This window comes from Oncorhynchus keta, chromosome 28 (assembly GCF_023373465.1).
Source record: "Oncorhynchus keta strain PuntledgeMale-10-30-2019 chromosome 28, Oket_V2, whole genome shotgun sequence".
Lineage (NCBI taxonomy): Eukaryota > Metazoa > Chordata > Actinopteri > Salmoniformes > Salmonidae > Oncorhynchus > Oncorhynchus keta.
The window spans coordinates 18,528,806-18,551,552 of record NC_068448.1 but is presented as its reverse complement, the minus strand read 5'-3'; the positions used below and the strand labels follow the sequence as shown (position 1 = coordinate 18,551,552).

The 22,747-nt window shown below is 43.7% G+C and overlaps 1 protein-coding gene across 50 annotated transcripts in view; it reads right to left on the bottom strand.

The window, feature by feature from the left end:
- Window positions 1–22,747, bottom strand: part of LOC118360765 (basement membrane-specific heparan sulfate proteoglycan core protein-like) — a 208,859-nt gene that overhangs the window by 92,719 nt on the left and 93,393 nt on the right. For 48 of the 50 annotated variants that reach the window (XR_008085356.1, XR_008085383.1, XR_008085392.1 and 45 more), the window contains 25 exons: window positions 21,234–21,343; window positions 20,457–20,515; window positions 19,902–20,074; window positions 18,622–18,747; window positions 17,985–18,179; window positions 14,309–14,428; window positions 14,027–14,158; window positions 12,970–13,114; window positions 11,304–11,455; window positions 10,780–10,950; window positions 10,142–10,305; window positions 9,665–9,844; window positions 7,951–8,147; window positions 7,571–7,718; window positions 6,539–6,666; window positions 6,086–6,172; window positions 5,879–5,937; window positions 5,478–5,539; window positions 3,538–3,678; window positions 3,139–3,312; window positions 1,533–1,712; window positions 1,163–1,281; window positions 834–945; window positions 445–558; window positions 130–257 (listed from right to left, as the gene is read on the bottom strand). Coding sequence is in view for 1 of the 50 variants with exons in the window: in XM_052485072.1 (XP_052341032.1) it covers window positions 130–257; window positions 445–558; window positions 834–945; window positions 1,163–1,281; window positions 1,533–1,712; window positions 3,139–3,312; window positions 3,538–3,678; window positions 5,478–5,539; window positions 5,879–5,937; window positions 6,086–6,172; window positions 6,539–6,666; window positions 7,571–7,718; window positions 7,951–8,147; window positions 9,665–9,844; window positions 10,142–10,305; window positions 10,780–10,920; window positions 11,304–11,455; window positions 12,970–13,114; window positions 14,027–14,158; window positions 14,309–14,428; window positions 17,985–18,179; window positions 18,622–18,747; window positions 19,902–20,074; window positions 20,457–20,515; window positions 21,234–21,343 (3,346 nt within the window). In the remaining 49 variants the exon portion in view is untranslated. The remainder of the gene's footprint in view (window positions 1–129; window positions 258–444; window positions 559–833; window positions 946–1,162; window positions 1,282–1,532; window positions 1,713–3,138; window positions 3,313–3,537; window positions 3,679–5,477; window positions 5,540–5,878; window positions 5,938–6,085; window positions 6,173–6,538; window positions 6,667–7,570; window positions 7,719–7,950; window positions 8,148–9,664; window positions 9,845–10,141; window positions 10,306–10,779; window positions 10,951–11,303; window positions 11,456–12,969; window positions 13,115–14,026; window positions 14,159–14,308; window positions 14,429–17,984; window positions 18,180–18,621; window positions 18,748–19,901; window positions 20,075–20,456; window positions 20,516–21,233; window positions 21,344–22,747) is intronic. The other 2 variants (XR_008085401.1, XM_052485072.1) reach the window with 1 other exon arrangement.

Here is a 22,747-nt window from a genome sequence, read left to right as displayed (position 1 = left end):
GAATGGACACGTTTATCAGTAGAATAAGGATCGTCATGAGGATAAGTCTGGAGCTAGAGTTCCAGAGCCATTGATCCATGTAAAGGTGTAGTTCTGTGCAGCTGTATAGCCCATGAGGAGTGAACTCACTGGTGGCTGGGGGAAGTGCCAGGGCAGGAGCAGGGCTGACAGTCCTGGGGGCCATCTGTCACAGGGTTGCCGTAGAAACCTGGCAAACAGCGCTCGCACCTTGGTCCGGCCGTGTTGTGAAGGCATTGCTAGAAAAGGAGACACACACGTCCATAGAACAGTGAAATCCTATCATGAGCGAATGTGTGTTCTGAATCCACATGTTGAGATTTGTCAAGAAACCATTAGCGGATTCCATAGCAGACATCAAAGCCAGATGCAGCTGTAGTACTGTACTACTGACATGCAGTACAGTAGGAGGGTGGTGTGCCTTACCAAGCACGCGCCTGTCTCCTGGTCACAGCCGCTGGCTTGGCCGTTACAGTCGCACCTCTCACAGGTACCCAGGTAGAGGCCAGAGCCTGTACGGGTGTAGCCCACATCACACTCCTGTATAGAAACAGACATGGAAAAACCCCTCAGGCCATGTAGAAATAGAAATGTAGACAGTACAGTAGATTGTCTTGTTGTTCCATTACAGCATGCTCTGACAATTCAACTGTGTTTCTTTCCAAGATGTCGACAGTGCTATGAATCAAAGTGATGGAGCTTAACGACTAGGAGAGGTAACAGAGGAACAGCTACTGTATTGGTTGTTCTTGTGTCATCAGGATAATGTTTATGTGGTGTGTGTGTGTGTGTGTGTGTTTGTGTGTGTAAAGTACCTGGCATGATGGTCCTTTGTAGCCCTGGGGACAGGCACACTCCTCCACCTCAAGGGCATGTTCGTTGCCTGTGGAGCGTGGAACTGCAATGTCCATTTGGATGTCTGAAAGACTGAACAACAGACAACAACGCAGGTAAGATAATAACAACAACAACATCAGCCACATGGTCTTTCTAGTAAGTGTCCTACATTATTCTTTAGAATCATCATTATGTGGAAAACTACTGCTGATTTTAGGTACGACTCAATATGTCTTCCTTCTCCTACCTAAACTAGAGTAGAATAGAAGTAGATCTCAATAGTACAGGTAGTCTGGTCCTCTCTTACCTGGTCTCAGCCATGTTGTCAGCGTAGGTGGCTCTGATCATGAATACAGTAGTATCAGCCAAGGCCATGAGGAGGTGCTCACGAGTACAGGGCTGTCCATCAGCACGCCTCCATGCAGACTGGTAGGAGAAAAAACCGGGAGAGACAGAGAAGTATAAAGGTCTGCATAGGCAAACTCAGGATTAGAGCTGGGATTCTATTCAAGAATAGGATTGGGATTAGCGATGGAGTTAATGGTAATCTAATTACGTATTCTAAACAAAATCATCCACAAAGACAACCTGTTATTACATCTTAATGAAAACAAACAGTTTATTGTCCGTTTTTTAAAAACACGCATACACACACGCACACAAAAAATGACACACACCTCTCTGAAGGTGACAGTGACGGTGGTAGGTGCGCGGGGGAGGGGCTTTGTCTGCGAGAAGTGTTCCAGGAAGATGCTGTTGCCTTGGAGAACCACATCCGGCTGTCCGTCAATCACCAGGGAGCGTTGCCGCGGCTCATAGCGCACAGTGTATCGCAGCTCTCCGCCATAGGCTGTCACCTGGCAACAACATGTCAGATGTCAGAGACAGAGGTTCTAGTTCTAGAACAACCCACCTCTTAACTCCACTCGATGATGGAAAGGTATTTCACCCTATAAGGCTAGCTGGGTCATGGATCATCAAGTAGAGAGTTTCTCTTTGTTTAGGAAGCTATGTAAAAGCCTTTATAGTTTTCACATGTTGAGCATGTGGACGGTGAAATCCAGCCTGACCACACCTCACGCCACTAAGTCAAAATACGGTGGATGATAGTTTCTCCTGTCCCCATGGTCTAGTGGAGAAACAAAGTGTCATAAAGACCACCAGTCATCTCTCCCACCCTCTCCCCTAGTCCCCTCTCCTCCCCCTCTAACCCATGTCTCCCTCCTCTCCCCTCGCCCCCTCTCTACCCCCTCTAACTGCTGTCTCCCTCCTCTCCCTAGTCCTCTCTATTCCCCCTCTAACCCATGTCTCCCTCCCCTCCCCTAGTCTCCTCTCTTCCCCCTCTAACCCCTGTCTCCCCCTCTCCCCTAGTCCCCTCTCTTCCCCCTCTAACCCATGTCTCCCTCCTCTCCCCTAGTCCCCTCTCTTCCCCCTCTAACCCATGTTTCCTCCTCTCCCCTAGTCCCCTCTCTTCCCCCTCTAACCCATGTTTCCCTCCTCTCCCCTAGTCCTCTCTGTTCCCCCTCTAACCCATGTCTCCCTCCTCTCCCCTAGTCCCCTCTCTTCCCCCTCTAACCCATGTTTCCCTCCTCTCTCCTAGTCCTCTCTCTTCCCCCTCTAACCCATGTCTCCCTCCTCTCCCCTAGTCCCCTCTCTTCCCCCTCTAACCCATGTCTCCCTCCTCTCCCCTAGTCCCCTCTCTTCCCCCTCTAACCCATGTCTCCCTCCTCTCCCCTAGTCCCCTCTCTTCCCCCTCTAACCCATGTCTCCCTCCTCTCCCCTAGTCCCCTCTCTTCCCCCTCTAACCCATGTTTCCCTCCTCTCCCCTAGTCCTCTCTGTTCCCCCTCTAACCCATGTCTCCCTCCTCTCCCCTAGTCCTCTCTCTTCCCCCTCTAACCCATGTCTCCCTCCTCTCCCCTAGTCCCCTCTCTTCCCCCTCTAACCCATGTCTCCTCCTCTCCCCTAGTCCTCTCTGTTCCCCCTCTAACCCATGTCTCTCTCCTCTCCCCTAGTCCCCTCTCTTCCCCCTCTAACCCATGTCTCTCTCCTCTCCCCTAGTCCTCTCTCTTCCCCCTCTAACCCATGTCTCCCTCCTCTCCCCTAGTCCTCTCTGTTCCCCCTCTAACCCATGTCTCTCTCCTCTCCCCTAGTCCCCTCTCTTCCCCCTCTAACCCATGTCTCTCTCCTCTCCCCTAGTCCCCTCTCTTCCCCCTCTAACCCATGTTTCCCTCCTCTCCCCTACACCTCTCTCTCCTTCCTCTACCTCTGTCTCCCCCTCTCACCTTGTCTCCTCTGAAGCTGTCTGGTAGGACCCAGTAGTAGATGTCCTTGGGGATGTCAGAGAAGGAGCGGTATGACACCTCTGAGGAGCCCTTCTGGGTGATACCATCTGTGATAGTCCTGGAGTTAGCACTGTTGGAGAGGGAGAACAGCTGCCCATTCACACCGCCACGGACCTGGGGGATACAAACACACACACTTTAGATACAACATCTTTGTATCTTCTCGGTCCTCAAGAATCCAAGCGAAAAGGGCTCAAGTGCACTTAAGCCAGACTCAATGCACTGCTGTGGTTTAGGATGTGCTTGACCATTCCTTGCATTTTGTGATGTCTTAAGTGCCCTATAGAGGTAGTGTGTGTTGGCTGGTGTGAGTAGTATTAGTGCGGCCAGGCTACTGACCTGGTCTCGGCTCCAGGTGGAGCTGGCACACTGCTTGGTGACGCCCATACAGAAGCACTGTAGACAGCCTTCTGGGTTCTCCTCTGTCAGGTGGAAGGCGCCGCTCTTACACTCGTCACACTGCGACCCCACCACATTGGACTACAACACACACACATATACCAGACACACATCTTGTCATGCATCTGACTCACTGACTGACTGGCTGGCTCATCATAAAAGATGATCGTATTATAATTGCAGTAAAACCTACACAGGTCCAAGCAATTCTGAATGTACATGCAATTCACATGTTCCCCCGCAAACTGTCATTAACAAATAACACAGGTATCAGACACTGCAAGTTCCTAGCTACTATCTAATCAACCCAACATTGACATTATTTTTTACATTTAACAAGGAGAGTCATTTAAGAACAAATTTTCATTTCCAATGACAGCCAGCCTTACCTTGTCAGCTCTGGGATTTGATCTAGCAACCTTTTGCTAACCACTAGGCTACCTGTCACCCCTGCTTAGCTACAATTGGCTTAAAAAGACAAACTTAACACAATATCTGACAATTATTTTCCAGCAATATAACCCAGTCTATCTGTGTGGTGTGCACATTTGTCTATCCCTGTGTGTAGCCAGTTGATGTGATTACTGTCTCGTGGGTTGACAGAAATACTTTCCCCAAAACCTTCTCAATTAAATGATAACTGCCAGTGGTGTAAAGTACTTAAGTAAAAATACTTTAAAGTAGATCTACTACGTAAAGTTGTTTTCCTTTACTATTTATATTTTTGACAACTTATCATTTTACTTCACTACATTCGTAAAGAAAATGGTGTACTTCTTACTCCATACATTTGACCTGACACCCAAAAGTACTCGCTACATTTTGAATGCTTCGCAGGCCAGAATAATGGTCTAATTCACAGACTTCTTAAGAGAACATCCCTGGTCATCCCTACTGCCTCTGATCTGTTGGAGCATGCCTCTGATCTGTTGGAGCATGCCTCTGATCTGTTGGAGCATGCCTCTGATCTATTGGAGCATGCCTCTGATCTGTTGGAGCATGCCTCTGATCTGTTGGAGCATGCCCCTGATCTGTTGGAGCATGCCTCTGATCTGTTGGAGCATGCCCCTGATCTGTTGGAGCATGCCTCTGATCTGTTGGAGCATGCCCTGATCTGTTGGAGCATGCCTCTGATCTGTTGGAGCATGCCTCTGATCTGTTGGAGCATGCCCCTGATCTGTTGGAGCATGCCTCTGATCTGTTGGAGCATGCCTCTGATCTGTTGGAGCATGCCTCTGATCTGTTGGAGCATGCCCCTGATCTGTTGGAGCATGCCCCTGATCTGTTGGAGCATGCCTCTGATCTGTTGGAGCATGCCCCTGATCTGTTGGAGCATGCCCCTGGCTATCCTTCAAAAAAGAACAAGAAAATGGTGCCGTATGGTTTGCTTGATTTCTACTTTTACTTTTGATACTTAAGTATATTTTAGCAATTGCATTTCCTTTGATACTGAAGTACATTTAAAAAGAAAATACTTTTAGACTTTTTACTGGGTGACTTTCACTTTAACTTGAGTCATTTTCTATTAAAGTATCTTTACTTTTACTCAAGTATGACAATTGGGTACTTTTTTCACCACTGTGCACTACTTTCTCTTGTACACAAAGGACCCGTGGAAGAGATGCAGGGAAGACTTGCAAGGGAGAGGAGAAGAGAAGAATGTGGCGATTTAAACGCTAGAAAGAAATGTGTAGCTCATGACACGTTTCATTTTTTAAAAGTGTCTCTCATGTTAGAAAAGGTTGGAGACCACTGGGCGAGACAATGGAGTTAAACTGTTGGTGATTGAGAGTGTAACTCCTACATCTAATCTAAAGCCCTTCTCATAAGTTTGGTCGTAAGATTTAAGTACAATAAGCCAAAGCAGCGTAGTGTGTTACCTTGCAGGCGCATGGTCTGCTGTTGGAGTTCACTGTTCCTCTGCTATCACACTTTGAGTTTGCTGAAGGAGGGAGGAAGTGGAGAAAGGGGGAGAGAGAGGGAGGGAGTAGAGATCAATCAGTACCTGGGAGTGCTCCATCAACTCCAACCACTCCACATACCAGGGTGATGATGACACTCCCCTCAGCAGGTATGACTGATGTTAATAATTACACTGGGTCAAGACAGAGGCTCTTAAAGGTAAAGTAGGAAATAAAGCATGGCATGCACTAGAGCTAAAAAACAGTCATATACTGTACACATGGCTCTGGGTAACACAATACAAATAAAGCATTTTCCTGGCACTTTCAAGCCTAAAAACAATGTCCATCCCAATACTGATGTAAAACAGAACACTCACTGTTTGGAAAACATTTGCCATTAGGCTGTAGTGGGTTACCCTGGTACCCAGGTGCACACCTATGAAGAAAAAAATACCCACAAACATCTTAATCTTCTATAACTATCCTTTATAACTAACCATTCCATATACAGTAAAGCTGGCATTGATTTAAAGACCATGCAGACGTAAAGGCGTGTGATGTCATTTGTGATGTCACTTCCTTACTTTTCACAGCGGCGGCCGGTGTAGCCTGGTTTGCAGGCGTCGCACGTGGCCTGGGAGTCATGGTCCAGGAAGCAGGTGTCGGAGAACCTGGGAGACACAAACAAATCACAGGAGTAGACTGTTAGCTACATTAATATGTACATTAGCTGCCGGTTAATGGGTAGCAACATAGGTCACAAGGTGACAACACCAGCAATGAATGAATAAGCCCAGTGTTCTTCTGGAAAGTCCACTGAATCCACACAACAGGGACATCAACCTGCTCTTTCCATCCATGTCTGTCACTCAGGGTGTGTGTGTGTGTGTGTGTGTGTGTGTGTGTGTGTGTGTGTGTGTGTGTGTGTGTGTGTGTGTGTGTGTGTGTGTGTGTGTGTGTGTGTGTGTGTGTGTGTGTGTGTGTGTGTGTGTGTGTGTGTGTGTGTGTGTGTGTGTGTGTGTGTGGTGACCCCTCACCGGCGGGAAGTCTCGGTGTATGGACAGGGACAGGGCTTGCAGTCATCGGGGCGACCTCGTCTGGGGTCACCGAAGTAGCCTGGTCTGCACTTGTCACACTGAGGACCTTCAGTGTTGTGCTGGCAGCTCTGAGGAAGGGAGAGGAACGTAGTTCAGTTACTACCTCTATATTATGGACACTTGTCCATACATTACTTACAGAGCGGCTGAATTGACCAATTCTGCATGTTTTTCTGCTGCTCATAAAGAAAAATGAGATTTGTCTTAAGAGTGTTGTTCGATAAGGGTGTGTTATGATCGCTTTATTGTTCCCTGGCAGTTGCTGTTGTTTGTCCCTCTTGAATCCCCGTAGCAACAACATAGCCACTACCACAAAATAGAATTAATTTAAGATAAATAAAAGAATCTGTAATTAATTTTGACGTTTTTGCAGAGGAGGTCTTAGTCGTACAATTTTACATCTGGCTATGGTGTTTGGTGCAGTATTTCTCAAGTAAAATAAATTGCATGAAAAAGTGCTGGCAGCGCTCAGGACTGATTTCTGAGACCATGTCATCATCAGCAAGCTGTCAAACTATGGTAAATAAATACATTTTAATTTGTCTCAAAACAGTTGCAGACTGGAGGGATCACTATCAATCACATCAGCAAGAGGTGGGCAGCTCTGTGTCATTGTCTGGAGATTCGCTGCTATGATTGGATAGAGCGCATCAGCACAGCTGTTTATCCGTGCATGACAATTCTTCCTATGCGTTAGCATCCCGTGGTTAGTGGGAAAGTGGGCATGATTGTAATCCAAACCCAACCTGTCACGTAAGTCGTGAAGACCTGGTTTACACAAATCTCACAACTCAGTTTAGTAAAATATTTACAAAACATTATCCTACTTGTATTTTTTTACCACACATTTTTTTATAATTTTTGTACACATTCTCAACACTTAGAACAGATTTGTTTACAGCTGAAATACATTGAGGCTAATACAACTTTATAATCGTATAATAATAACATTACGCTGTAAGGAGTTCTCACCAGACAGTGTCCACTGATAGGGTCACAGGCGCTGGCGTGTCCATTACAGTTACATCCAGCACAGGATCCCAGGAAGTTCCCCCCAGACACACGCTCAAAGCCAGTGGAGCACTGTTCACAGGACAGTCCTGAGTAGCCAGGGGGACACCTGGGTGAGACAGACACACACCATAAAAGCCATTACAACTGAAACTCTCCTACATTTCAAACGCAACTTTATTTACAATATATCTACAGCTGCAGGGACAAAGAATGTATGTCACAAAAACCGGTACCACGGTTTAAGTAATTTTCTTAGTGCCTGCAACTCTATGGGGCAATAAGAAACTACATCCAATCCAAATCCCAACCTCAGCTGAAGTCAATATATGGGATCTCACCTGCACTCCTCCACATCCTTGGCGTTGCCCTGGATGTTGTACTCCACGGTGGTGGTGTCCATGACGATGTCGCTGAGCGCCACGCTCACCATGTGGTTGTCGTAGACGGTGCGGATGCTGATGGTCTCCAGGCTGGCCAGGGTCATCATCAGGTCCTCACGGGACACCTGGCGTCCAGACGAGTGCTGCCAGTTCTCCTACAACAACACATACCAACCATGTAAGGTCAGACACTCAACCTATGCATGTTAGTCATAGACAAGTACCCTTTAGCCACTGATCATATACTTTACATTAAAGGCCTAGATGGCTTCATCTTTACAACTGATCATATACAAAATGCCCAGACTGGTACATCTCAGCCACTGACCCCATATAGGCTATGTAAGACCTACAAAAGGGTTCCAAAGGGGTTCTTCGGCTGTCCCCACAGGGTAACTCTTTTTGGTTCCAGGTAGAACCCTTTTTGATTCCAGGTAGAACCTTTTTGGGTTCCACGTAGAATCCCCTTTAAAACTTCTTCGGTATAGGGGGCAGTATTTTCACGTCCAGATGAAAAGCGTGCCCAAAGTAAACTGCGTGCTACTCAGGCCCAGAAGCTAGGATATGGGAGAATTGGATAGAAAACACCCTAGAGTTTCTAAAACTGTTAAAATAATGTCTGTGCGTATAACAGAACTGATTTGGCAGGCGAAACGCCGAGGACAAACCATCCAGGGGGGAAAAAAATTGAGGTCATAGTATTTCCCAATGGTTTTCTATGGGATACCCTATTTAATAGGAACCTGGTTGCAGTTCCTATGGCTTCCACTAGATGTCAACAGTCTTTAGAAATTGTTCAATGTTTTTCTTTTGAGAAATGAAGAAGTATGGTTGTTCTTTGTAAGTGTCACTCCAGGTGGACGCTACTGTTTGATGTGTGTGAACTGGAACGCGCTTCACGTTGTTTTTATCCGGTATTGGAAACAGTTTATCCCGTCTTAAATTTTAGCGACTATTTACGTTTTAGGAAACCTGAGGTTGGATTAGGAACATTGTTTGAAATGTTTGGACCAAGTTAACAGGTAACTTATTAGGTAATTTGTAGTCATGTTGGGTGAGTTGGAACCGGTGTATTTCTGAATCAAACGCACCAAATAAATAGACTTTTTGGGGATATAAAGAAGGAATTTATCAAACAAAACGTCACTGAGACATATGGGATTGTAAAAAGAAGAAGATCTTCAAAGGTAAGCATTTATTATATCGTTATTTCTGACTTTTGTGTAGCCACCTGCCTGGTTAAAATAATTTTCATGTGTTTGTATGCGGGGCGCTGTCCTCAGATAATCGCATGGTCTGCTTTCACCGTAAAGCCTTTCTGAAATATGACACTGCGGCTGGAGTAACAAGAAGTTAAGCTTTATTTTGATGAATCTTGAATATTGATATTTCTGCAGTTTGAATTTGGCGCTCTGCAATTTCACTGGATGTTGTCAAATCGATCCCACTCAAGGGATTGGCACGCGAAGCGATCACTAACAGGTTAAATAGGTTGTTCAAGGGTTCTCCTATGGGGACAGCTGAAGAACCCTTTAAGGTTCTAGATAGCACATTTTTTTCAAAGAGTGTAGAGACGGGTGCATTGTTTTACTAAAAATGAAGAAGAAGACCAGGAAGGAAACAAAGTGAGGTAGATATGTTGTTTGTAGTTGAAAGATGGACTGAGACCCACCTCAGTGAATTTGATCTCCTTCTTGTTGACCACCCTGGAGGGGGTGGGGTTGCCCCTGCGGTAGACCAGTCTCTGACCATTCCCGGTCAGAATCACATCTGGTTTCTCCTCAGGCTCAGTCTCCCCGCGGGCCAGAGTGTAACGCACCTTGTACTTCAGTGAACCTCCATAGGAGTCAATCTAAATATACATACAGTCTCTGTATTAACAACACTGTTATATACTGTAACTCTGGCGAAGCTCTGACTAAGGCAGTGAGGCTGAAACTGATTATGGTCAAAAGCAGTGTGGAGTAGCTTCTTTCCTTTGAATATGACTTCAACATCCCTTTCTGACGCAACACTCAGACGTGCAAGTCAATTTAATTTACAATTCATATTCAACTTCAAATAGGAGTTATCTTGCTAGTATAAGCTAATTTCAACATGGTGTCACATTGAGCAATTGGAGAAACGGAGAGCAGGAGAGATGCTGCACCTTGTTGCCCAGAAACTGGCGGGGAAGCGTCCAATAGGAGTCCAGGATGAGGAAGCGTCGTGATAGGTCGACCAGCTGGAACTCCTCCTCCTCAGGGTTTATGAGGAGCTGAGTGGAGGAGAGAGGAGGGGTGCCTGGTCGAGAGGGGTACGTCACGTTCACTCCTAGAGTTAGGGAAGAAGGCAGGGTGTTATGGAGGGAGATAAGGAGAGAGACATATGAAGTAAGAGAGAGTTTTATCATATCAGTAGTCACATTCATATTATGCATGCATCAAAAAAAATAAAAAGCTTTAAATGTTTTTTAAAGTTCAGTTCAATCAATTGTTGGCGCGGCAGGTAGCCTAGCGGTTAGAGCGTTGGACTAGTAACCGAAAGGTTGCAAGATCGTATCCCAGAGCTGACAAGGTGAAAATCTGTTGTTCTGCCCCTGAAGAAGGCAGTTAACCCACTGTTCCTAGGCCATCATTAAAAATAACTATTTGTTCTTAACTGACTTGCCTAGTTAGATAAAGGTACTTTTTTTTTTTTACAGATGTCTTGACGTTTTCACAAAATATTTAGGAATGTAAAATTCCATCAACTTTGTCATGTGTATTTATTTCATACAGGCATTTGTATTTAGTGAGGTCCAGGTACCTTTGAAGTCGTCCTCATCAGTGAAGCGCAGGTTGATCTGGTTGCGGTAGCGGCCGGTGGTTCCACAGTTCTTGGTGATGCCGAAGCAGAAGCAGGAGATACAACGTCCCTCCACACTGAAGTGACCGTCTGGACAGTTTCCTGGTGACGATGACAGAGAGGATGACAAAACTGGACGAAAGGACAGCACGGTGCAAATAGGCAACGTAGAAGAGACAGACATAGAACAGGCAAAAAGGTGCAGACAGACATCAACCATTTTAGGAAATTCATATATTCACACAGACGTTATTTTCTTATACAAAATAATGTAACGAAATAGCCTTTAAAATGATCTAGCTGATCCCAGAGGAGAGTAGCATACAAACAGTGTACCTGATTCCTACTTTAGGGCCAACCCGAATCTTACCATACTTTCTAGCATGGTTACAGCAGATATGATGGAACCATGCATAACCAGGCCAGCTCAGTCCAGTTCGGCTTGTTTTGGCCTTATATGGGGAATCAGCCTATCCAGTACATACCTGGTTTCTGTGTGAGGCTGAGGACCCCGTCAGGGATACCAAACACAAGGCCTTTGGCGTTGATGGCCTCACAGGTGTACGCCCCCTGGTCCGCCTCCTTTACATCACGGATGGTCAGGGTGCCACCCCCATTCTCACTGGTCATTGAGATCCTGAGAAGGCAAATACATTTAAAACTTGTAGTGTATTTGAGGTTTAAGAAGTCTTCTGCTGAAGTTTATAATATCCACTTTGAAATTTTCCCTTATGAAATATGTATCAACTCTTACAAAAATGTCCATGAATTACAATCCACATAATAATTCACATTTCCTGTTGCTGCAGGATAATTTTCCTGCTGTAGCAAACTGGCTCAACTTAAAATCCTACATGTGTATGTATACATTGCATACATTACATTGATGCTTCAATCAAATAAAATACAGAAGCATGTGGTCGACTCTTCTGCAGCCAAATAGTGATGATTCACTTTTCACAGTTAACACAAGTGTCTAAAGGGTTTTCAGAGGACAAGGAATATTCTGACTCTAAATATATTTTCTGAACAGACACATTGCTATATGAACCGCCATACTCTCCGCAACTTTAGGCTTTCAGTATGGTATGTTTTAATAGTGATTGAAATAGTTAAACATGCACTATGCAGAAATCGCTCCACCATTTCCTGCTTGCTAAAACTCTAATAATTCACCTAATTTCAGTTTATGTAACAAAACAAGCAAGTATAGTGAAGAGAATCATTGTACCATCTAAACCACTGTGAAATAAATGTTCCTTAACCAAAAATATTGTATTTTTTCAAAGCTGGTGTAGCTGGTGTACAAAACCAAAAGTAAAACGAAACTTCAGAACGGGAAGCATCAATATAGCGCAAATAGAACAGATCTACCGCGTCTCAGACTTACTTGCAATGACAGATCTATAACACACATTTCTATGTGAATTTGGTCGGGCCGACATCAAAAAGTTAAATATTGCAGCTTTAACTCTCTGATAGGAATATTATTTTGACGGATTATATATAACTTTACTGTATAACACAAACAGCCAATCAATGAATGCACAGTAAACTGAGTTATCTGTTATTGCAGATTGCGAAAATCATTTTCCACTTAGAGATCATTAACGCAAAGCCACAAAGCAATAATTGAATAACTCAATAATTATGACAGATGACTGGCCTGGAGATTGGATATATGACGGAGCTTAAACAGCAATGAATGAAATGCTGCATTTTGTGTGCTGACAAGATTGGATAGCGGACAAATCCTTACTCATTTCAAAATCTTCACGGTCTGTTTCCAATCAATTATACGGAAGACTAATTTGACACAATTCCCTAAATTAAACCCAGCATTTATTTCCAGAGCTATCACTGCAAAGTTCAACACTCTTGTCCATAATGGCACCAGACAGACAGAGTTTGAAGAGTTTGAAGAGAAGTCACGTATCATGCAACAGATGGGTTCAGAACTCCACATTAAATGTTTATTTGATGCATATCAACTTATCGAATGTTTGCCAACACACACACAGAGACATTTTCAAATGCAACTTAACATTCCATGTATTCAGGCTGGGGCCATTGGCTTAAATGCCTCACTAAGTTTATGATAAGAGCTGTTATGGGCTGAACCAGAGAAGGAGGAGGACTGTACCAACTCACCTGCCACTGACAGGGATATGTCCCCAGTTGAGCCTCCAGGTGATGATAGGGGTAGGAACACCCACCGCCGCACAGTTAAAGGTCACCGTCTCCCCCCGCACTGCCTGAATGGACTCCTCTGGGGGCCTGGTCACTGTTGGAGGAGCTTAAAGGCAAAGTTACGAGAAAACAAAGATGAGAATCTATAAAGCCAAGTATGCAGGCACTGTGGGATGCATGATGGCACACACACATTCAAAATAAAATCCCAACTACCCAACCTCAATGTAAAAGGGCAGTGGTTTATTTGGCTACTCAGTCTCTTTAGTGAGAAACAAAAATTATGGAAAGTCAGAAAAATAAACTATTTTCCATGGATGCACATCCCAAAAGCTCCAGTCACCACAGTGTGAATGGAACCTGAGTCACTGCACTGGTTATGGTACAAAGGATGACTGTACAAGACAGACACACAGAGGCTTACACAGAAAGAGGGGGAGTTGGGGGTCAGATGGGGTTTTGAGAGAGAGAGAATGCGAGAGAGAGGAGGTAGAGAAAGAGTGAGAATAGTGTATGGGTGAGAGAGAGAAAGAGAGACATACTATACATGATATGTGAGAGAGAGAGGTAAAGAGTGAAAGAGAGAGATAAAGAAAGAGAGAGAGTGATAAAGAGTGAGAGAGAGAGATAAAGAGATAGAGACCAAGATAGAGAGAGAGAGAGAGAGAGAGAGAGAGAGAGAGAGAGAGAGAGAGAGAGAGAGAGAGAGAGAGAGAGAGAGAGAGAGAGAGAGAAATAGAAAGAGAAATAGAGAGAGAGAGAAAGAGAAATAGAAAGAGAAATAGAAAGAGAAATAGAAAGAGAAATAGAAAGAGAAATAGAAAGAGAAATAGAAAGAGAAATAGAAAGAGAAAGAGAGAGAGAAATAGAAAGAGAAAGAGAGAGAGAAATAGAAAGAGAAAGAGAAAGAGAAAGAGAAAGAGAGAGAGAGAGAGAGAGAGAGAGAGAGAGAGAGAGAGAGAGAGAGAGAGAGAGAGAGAGTGAACAGAGACACAGACAGATAAGGTCTGAGACTTACTGCAGCCATACTCATCAGAGCGGTCTGGACAGTCTGGCTCTTCATCACACTGATAGCTGGATGGGATGCAGGTGCGGTCACTGAGGCACACAAACTGCTCTGGGGCACACGTGTCACCTGGACCTCTGGTGGCTGGAGAACCAGAAGAGATGGAAAATCACTTTGTCATTAATCATTTTAGCATTTGTTTCCACAGAGTTCAAAAGGAGTTTGAAAAAGATGTGAATCATTCTGAAATGAACTCGTTTAGCTTCAGACCAACCAACAGGAGTGCTGACTTACGGCAGTCTGTCTCATCTGAGTTGTCATCGCAGTCGTTGTCTCCATCGCAGCGCCACAGTTTGAGAGCACAGCGGCCGTTCTTACATTTGAACTCATTTGGTTCACAGGGAGAGGGAGTGCCTGGAGACAGACATAGAGCCAGGATCAGTGCAGTACTTCAATCAGGCACCTTGATCAGGTGTGTTTGCATTAAGCAGATGCAAAACGTGTCTGATCGTGATTGTGTGTATGTGTGTATATCTGGGTTTCTGTTAGAAAATGTGGCGCCTTTCATTTTAATTTAGCGGAAATTTATTAAATGTACCAGATCTCTATGCATTGGTTGCGCAACCTGATTAGGGCATCCACCCACTGTGCTTAGAATGACAGAAATTGTACATTTTATGGTAAATCACATTTAGTTTATGGTTTATCTTAACAGAACATGCAACTCCGATGCAACGGCATGCGTCATTCTTTCCCAATTCTGATGAGAAATTAGAATACAAATCCATCGCGTTCCATATAGGGGAAGCTTTCCCTAAAGTAAACTGAATTGCCAAAATTATATAACCTAAATAGCTTACTCCTGTCCATACATAAATACATAAAATAATTCAAAATACTGTAGGCTACTACACCAGAAAGCAAGGTGACAAAGGATAATTAGTGTAAATCACACAGCCTACAGTCGGAAGGGCCTACAATTTGGTCAGAGTGCGCTGCAAATACCAAAAGATGATTGTTGAGTTGTGACTGTCAGTGAAAAGCAGAGAGATCCAGTCACGTATATGGCAATATTTAAAAATACATGAATACATGAAAAACTGTTTGGAAAGCGAAATGGTCATTGCTGTAAATAGAAGACAATGAAAAGTCTCCAATCTGACTTTTAACTATCAAAATAACATTGGCCATATCCCCGGTGATGGTTAGTGTGCATATTCACTGTCTTTATCATTGGGTCAGTGGATGTTCTTACAGGCACTTTAGTATTGCCAGTGTAACAGTATAGCTTCCGTCCCTCTCCTCGCTCCTCCCTGGGCTCGAACCAGGAACACATCGACAACAGCCACCCTCGAAGCAGCGTTACCCATGCAGAGCAAGGGGAACAACCACTCCAAGTCTCAGAGCGAGTGACGTTTGAAACGCTATTAGCGCGCACCCTGTTAAATAGCTAGCCATTTCACTTCGGTTACACCAGCCTCATCTCGGGAGTTGATAGGCTTGAACTCATAAACAGCTCAATGCTTGATGCACAATGAAGAGCTGCTGGCAAAACGCACGAAAGTGCTGTTTGAATGAATGTTTACGAGCCTGCTTCTGCCTACCACCGCTCAGTCAGATACTTGTATGCTCAGTCAGATTATATGCAATGCAGGACACGCTAGATAAACTAGTAATATCATCATCAACCATGTGTAGTTAACTAGTGATTATGATTGATTGAATATTTTTAATAAGTTTAATGCTAGCTAGCAACTTACCTTGGCTTACTGCATTTGCGTAACAGACAGTCTCCTTGTGGAGTGCAACGAGCGGCAGGTGGTTATAGCGTTGGACTAGTTAACTGTAAGGTTGCAGGATTGGATTCCCCGAGCTGACAGGGTGAAAATCTGTCTTTCTGCCCCTGAACGAGGCAGTTAACCCACTGTTCCTAGGCCATCATTGAAAATAATAATGTGTTCTTAACTGACTTGCCTAGTTAAATAAAGATTAAATAAGGTGTAAAAAACAAAACATTTAACGGCCAAATCGGTATCCAAAAATACAGATTTCCGATTGTTATGAAAACTTGAAATAAATATGCCATTCCGATTAATCGGTCGACCTCTATTACGGAAGCCTGCAACTGCCAGGATGCATGGAATGCTTTATCATAAAGGTGCATTTTTATGGTGAAAATTTGCTTCCCCAAACTTGAAACCCAGGCGCCGCCTATGTTAGAATAACTGTCAGCATTTACTTATCCTCAGTATCCTAGTAACGAACATCAAAATCACTAGCCTATGCCAATCTACTAACCCCCATGGTAGAAAAGTTGACCTATTCTATTGGTCAGCTTGTCGTTCTTTGCGAGAAAGAAATAGCTCCCAAATTCATACAACCAGTAGGCCTAGACTACATCCCCCAATTTTTTTTAAACAATGAGGCGCATGCAACCGATCAGAAGTTTTGCTTCAAATGTTGATAAATGATTATTTCTTCCCATTACCAGCTCAGCAATGCGCACAAGACAGTAGGCTAAGCGTGAATGTTCGGTCCATAATGCATTTAGCGGACAACACCATTGTGAGGGGTTTCATATGACAGAGATGAGAATATCCATTTGAAATGTAGAAAGAAGGAAATCTAAAGATGCAACAACCAGCATGGGTTGTTAATATGACTAGGATTGTTCATTTTGGCTTCTGGACAATGAAAGAAAGTTGATTTGAAAACCAATAGAATATGAGAGAAAAAGGCTACATGTTTCAATGGCATATGGAAGTCTTTATAAAAGCCTACTTGTTTCAATGGCATTTTGAAGTCTTTATAAAAGCCTACTTGTTTCAATGGCATTTTGAAGTCTTTATAAAAGCCTACTTGTTTCAATGGCAATGGCATTTTGAAGTCTTTATAAAAGCCTACTTGTTTCAATGGCATTTTAAAGTCTTTATAAAAGCCTACTTGTTTCAATAAAGGCCTACTTTTGAAGTCTTTATAAAAACTTGTTTCAATGGCATATTGAAGTCTACTTGTTTCAATGGCATATTGAAGTCTTTATAAAAGCCTACTTGTTTCAATGGCATATTGAAGTCTTTATAAAAGCCTACTTGTTTCAATGGCATATTGAAGTCTTTATAAAAGCCTACTTGTTTCAATGGCATATTGAAGTCTTTATAAAAGCCTACTTGTTTCAATGGCATATTGAAGTCTTTATAAAAGCCTACTTGTTTCAATGGCATATTGAAGTCTTTATAAAAGCCTACTTGTTTCAATGGCATATTGAAGTCTTTATAAAAGCCTACTTGTTTCAATGGCATATTGAAGTCTTTATAAAAGCCTACTTGTTTCAATGGCATATTGAAGTCTTTATAAAAGCCTACTTGTTTCAAAGGCCTATGGAAGTCTTTATGAAATAATAGTCTACAGGTTTGGGTAGATTTAGGCTAGGAAAGGCCTAGGTAAGACATGCCTCCAAATATGTAGTAAAACGTTCAGGTTTCAAACAATTTAGTAGATGTTTTCAAAATGCATACTGTCTCCAGCTCAATGTAAAGTGGTGTGTGACACGCTGAAGCCGATCTGGATGCCTCGCTCTAGGCCTCGCTCTTTTAAATTGTGACCATGTTTTTTTATTTTTTTATTTTTTTACACATGCTTGCCTTTAGAATTGTTGTGCAATGATTTATTAAAGCACATGTTTCACTCCAGCAGCAACAAACGGCTGTTTGATGAGCTGTAGCAGCATCTCTCACGCTAAATCGACAGCTATTTCAATCAATCAATAGGCTAAAATGCATTATTTTGCAATGTGATATTTTTTCTTCTCCTGGACAATTGACCGGGGCAATTTTATTTATTGGCTTTTCATTTGTTTTATCGGACAAAAGCCGTCTATTACCGGCTAACAGAAACACTGGTGTGTGTGTATATACATGCGTGCCTGCGTGTATGTACTTTGAAGTATTAGTGGTTGCCAATAAGTGCTTACCGCATCTGAACTCATCGCTGCCATCAGAGCAGTCTCTCTCTCCGTCACAGAGGTAGTCTCTGGGGACACACTCCCCATTCTGACAGGTGGCCTGGTCCACTTTGCAGGGCCCTGGGGGACCAGGGGGGCGTGGGGGCTTCTTGATGGGGATGGTGGTGGGAGGAGTGGGGGTAACTGCAACAGGACGGATCTTATCTGAAAACCAACAGATCTGTTAAAGACCGTTGATCCAGAGGCAAATCCTAACTTCCACCTAAGTTACATTTTCACTTTGTCATGCATTGATGCCAATAGAAGACTAAGTGAAAATTCAACTTAAGTGAACATTTGAGTTGACTCTCTCGTTAGGTTACAAAGACATTTTCAATCAAATGCTTGAGTCAACCATCTAGTTGGGGCGGCAGCGTAGCCTCGTGGTTAGAGCGTTGGACTAGTAACCGGAAGGTTGCGAGTTCAAAACCCCCGAGCTGACAATCTGTCGTTCTGCCCCTGAACAGGCAGTTAACCCACTGTTCCCAGGCCGTCATTGAAAATAAGAATATGTTCTTAACTGACTTGCCTGGTTAAATAAAGGTAAAAAAAAAAAAACATCTAGTCACAGCACAGATCCAGATCCATTCCATACCATGCAACTCACCACAATCCAGCTCATCACTCATGTCATTGCAATCAGGTCTGTTGTCACACAGGTACTCCAGAGGGATGCACCCACCATCACGACACGTGTGCTCATCCTTCATGCACGGCCGAAAGTCTGGGACCACTGAGAGACGGGTGGGTTCAAAGGTCAGACATGCACAATACAACGCTTCCTGTTCAAATCACGTCAAATACAAGCAACCTTTCCTCGGTGGAGGCTGGTGTCATGGCTGGAATGGAATACATGGAATGGTATCAGAATGGGATTCCATAATTCCATTCCAGTTATTACTATGAGCAATCCTCCTTTCACCAGCCTCCAATGACCATCCTGGGTCACTGCGGGTCTTTCTGGGGCCTGGGGCTAATAGTCTAACAGCTACCGTACCGGAGGTGGGACATGGCCATAATGTAATGGAGATCCTTCTGAAGAAACTCTGAAGACTTTTTTTCCTTTGCAAATAGCAATATCTGTAACGTAACTCATGCCATGCAGTTCTCTTGGGCAGTGCAAAACCAAAACGTTGTCAGACTTCTGCTTCAGGTGCACACATGCATAACATTCCTGCATGAACTCTTAACAGATTCTCAACAACCTAATTGTCATCCTGTTCATCACCACCATCCACAAATAGCTGCATTCTGCATTCTACACACACTACAGAACAGTCATGTCACTTCTACAGCAGCTCTAGCAGTCTCCGTGCAGCAGGCATTGTTCCAGACCTGGGTTAAAATACTATTTTGCTACTATTCTATTGACTCCATTGCGCCAGGCAAGCTCAGTCAAACCCAGCTAAAGTATTTGAAATGATTTCCAATAGCATTGAACCCAGGTCGGCATGGTACAGTACAAACCTGGCACAGCCATGGGGTACACAGGGGGCAGAGCTAGAAACCAGAGAGACAAGTTAAGGACACTACCTATGATTACCTAGCCCTTCTTTTCTTTCTTTCCATATTTTATTGGCTTATTGACAGAAATAGGTATGATTGAAGGGGAGACATATAGAGGGGAAAAAGTGAACACAAAAAATCGCCTTTTCTAGCATGATGCCTTGGGCTGGCTAGTCTAGCTTCATTGAAAAATTGTAATAAGATATGATAAATAAAGACTACCATAGCTATGAGATCAGACCTATTTGTTCACTTACGACTTCCTAAAATGGATGCCGTAATTTAGACATCTTCCTAATCTGGATGCTGTATATTTGGCCATGTCAGCATCCTGGAAAGGCCTTACATTGCAGAGTATATATTATCCCCTGTGGTCCTTACCTTCTCCCAGGCGTCTGAACTGGAAGCCCTGGACAGAGGTAATGTAGGAGGCGATGGTTCCCTCCTTCACCACTCCATAGAGCACGTTGCGGATCTGATTGTCATTGTTGTTGTAGTCAGAGCCCACATCAAGCTCTACAAACACATCCACCCCATCCTGCCTCAGCATCTTCCTACACACAGGCCAGGACAGAACAGATGTTTTTTTTTAGAGAGGGACGTGGTGACGATAAAGGTACAGTGCTCCAGGTTTAGATAAACGTGGGTTGGGGTATATCATCCTTTTATCTAATGTAAGAACATTGATTAGTTAGACTCAGCTTACAACATTGTTTGGTGGACCAACCAGATTACTATAAGCTGAAGCCTAAGCATTAGCATTAGCATTAGCATTAGCTCTGGGAGCAGTCTTCAGATCTCAGACAAGGTTACACATCATGTGAGCATGGTTCATTAAACCACCTTTGTTACACCCAGGCTAAAATAAGACAAGTAAGTAAAAGTAAGACTGGTGGGGTTTCATCAACAGTAGCTGAAGATGAGCAGTCATCTCACTTGATGAGGACCACATTGACAGTCTGGATGCCTGGGATCTTGTTGTACTCCGACTCCAACTGTAGAAGAAGAAAAAATATACTTAGATGGGTACAAACCAGCAGAGATGCATTTTTGGCAACATGTTTTAACAAATAGAACAACTTTCCTAACAAGTGCTCTAACATATGATGTAGAGTAGTATATGATACAAATCAAATCTAAGTTTATTTGTCTTGTGCGCCGAATATAACAGGTGTAGTAGACCTTACAGTGAAATGCTTACTTACATGCTCTAACCAATGGTGCAAAAAGGTGTTAGGTGAACAATAGGTAAGTAAAGAAATAAAACAACAGTAAAAAGACAGGCTATACATGAGTATATTGACTCAAATTATCTACAGTATATGGCCTGATCCGCAATCAATAACGTTGTGTGGCAGACATGACGTGGCAGTGGAATGCAAGGTGTGAGAGTCCTGCCCTGGCCTGTGTAAAGTTTACAGCCCTTGTGGGGAGGGAGGGTTAGGCGTACCGCTTAAAGTACACAGTATACAGTATGTTCTGGAATAAGCCTACCGCATACAGTCCTCAAATTCTAATCTGGGCCTCAAAGCCAGTTCCACTGCTTTTGTTGTTAATTATTCCCCTATAAACAGGGACAGATTTAGACCTGGGACAACAGGTGGGTGCAATTAATGATCAGCTAAAACAGAAAAGCAGCAATAGTTCGGACCGCACAGGGTTAGATTTGAATAACCGTGGTATATAGTATATATGGCTCTGGAATAGACCTACCGTGTCCACCACCGCGTCAGAGATCTCCTGGAAAGACAGTGAGGAGATGTCCTCCATGTCAGGCCTGTACACAATGGAGTCTGTGAAGTTCACCAGAGCTCTGTAGTACGCTGGAACACAGAGAGAGACAATGGTTAGTTAGACACACAGGAACCACAGCATGAACATTTATGCTCATTTCTCAGCAACATAATGTACACAACGCGACATTTACATGGGACTATCCTTTGGTGGTGTTGCCTTATTCAAAATGAAATGAGAATCAAACTTGAATAATGTTTGGGACAAATGTCCCTCAGGGAGGCCTTTGGTTCAATGTTTGGACAAAGAAATTCACCAAACATAACTGTGGCTAAATTCAGAGCCATGTACAAATGATGGGGTCTATTTCCATATCTCAATTGTGGTCTGTACTAAAACTGACAACTGTACCACTTATAGAGGACGCTTGAACAACAGGAACAAGTTAGATGACACATAGACACATGCACACATACCGTACGCCCACACATATACACACCACAGGAGGTTGGTGGCACCTTAATTGGGGAGAACGGGCTCGTGGTAATGGCTGGAGCGGAATCTGTGGAATGGTAGCAAATACATCAAACACATGGTTTCCATGTTTGATGCCATTCCACGCTCCATTCCAGCTGCAGTGAAAAATGCTCAAGTGAGTGATTCTGGAGGTGGGCCTCAACATTCCCTTTCCCTTCACAAAGTCAAGCACACCAGATGGGACAGAGAGGCTGGAGCATGGGCTCTACTGCCTATGGAGAACAGAGTTAGATAACCTGACCTGGCTCTATGAGTTAAGTAGGGCATGCTGGTCATAATATAGAGGCTGTACTATCCATAGTGGTGTTCTACGGTCGATTTATGCAGCTTTCAAAAATGTCATGTTTCCGTAGACATACTGTAGGCTACTGTCACTGCTGTCTGCAAAGGCTAAGGAAGGTTAAACATTTTGCAACTTCGTACCTTTTTGTCTTATTATTATTACATGATCTATAATAGGGTCTATTTTTATTGCATATCTATTTCCGTTCTAAGACATGTTCTCTCATACGACTCACAAATACACATCCTTTAAATAGCCCAGGCAGACCCCCCCTCAGGGTGCACCTATTCTCACTCCCCTGCCAACCGTGTTGAGCTGGCCTGGGTCTGCCAGCTTTTGTTCTGCTTGGCCTCGATCTGGTATGGTCCGGGTTGGGGGAAGGAAGTCAATATTTGTGTTCTTTCTTACAGTCAGTTGCTACTTGCCATGGCTATATTGACGAGTCATGTTTTATGTGGGCATACCGTGAGCTGGGGCCTCAACCAAACACACGGACATGCACACTTCCTCCCTCTCCCTTTCTCTCTGTGGAATCACTAATTACATATTGCTAGACAACGTGTTGCTGTTGACAATGACAGCGTGTAGTCATTACGCTTTAGGAACCCTGCTGTTTGATTCAAAGTTGGATTAAGAGTGCCACACGCACGCTTGTGCACACATACGCACGCAC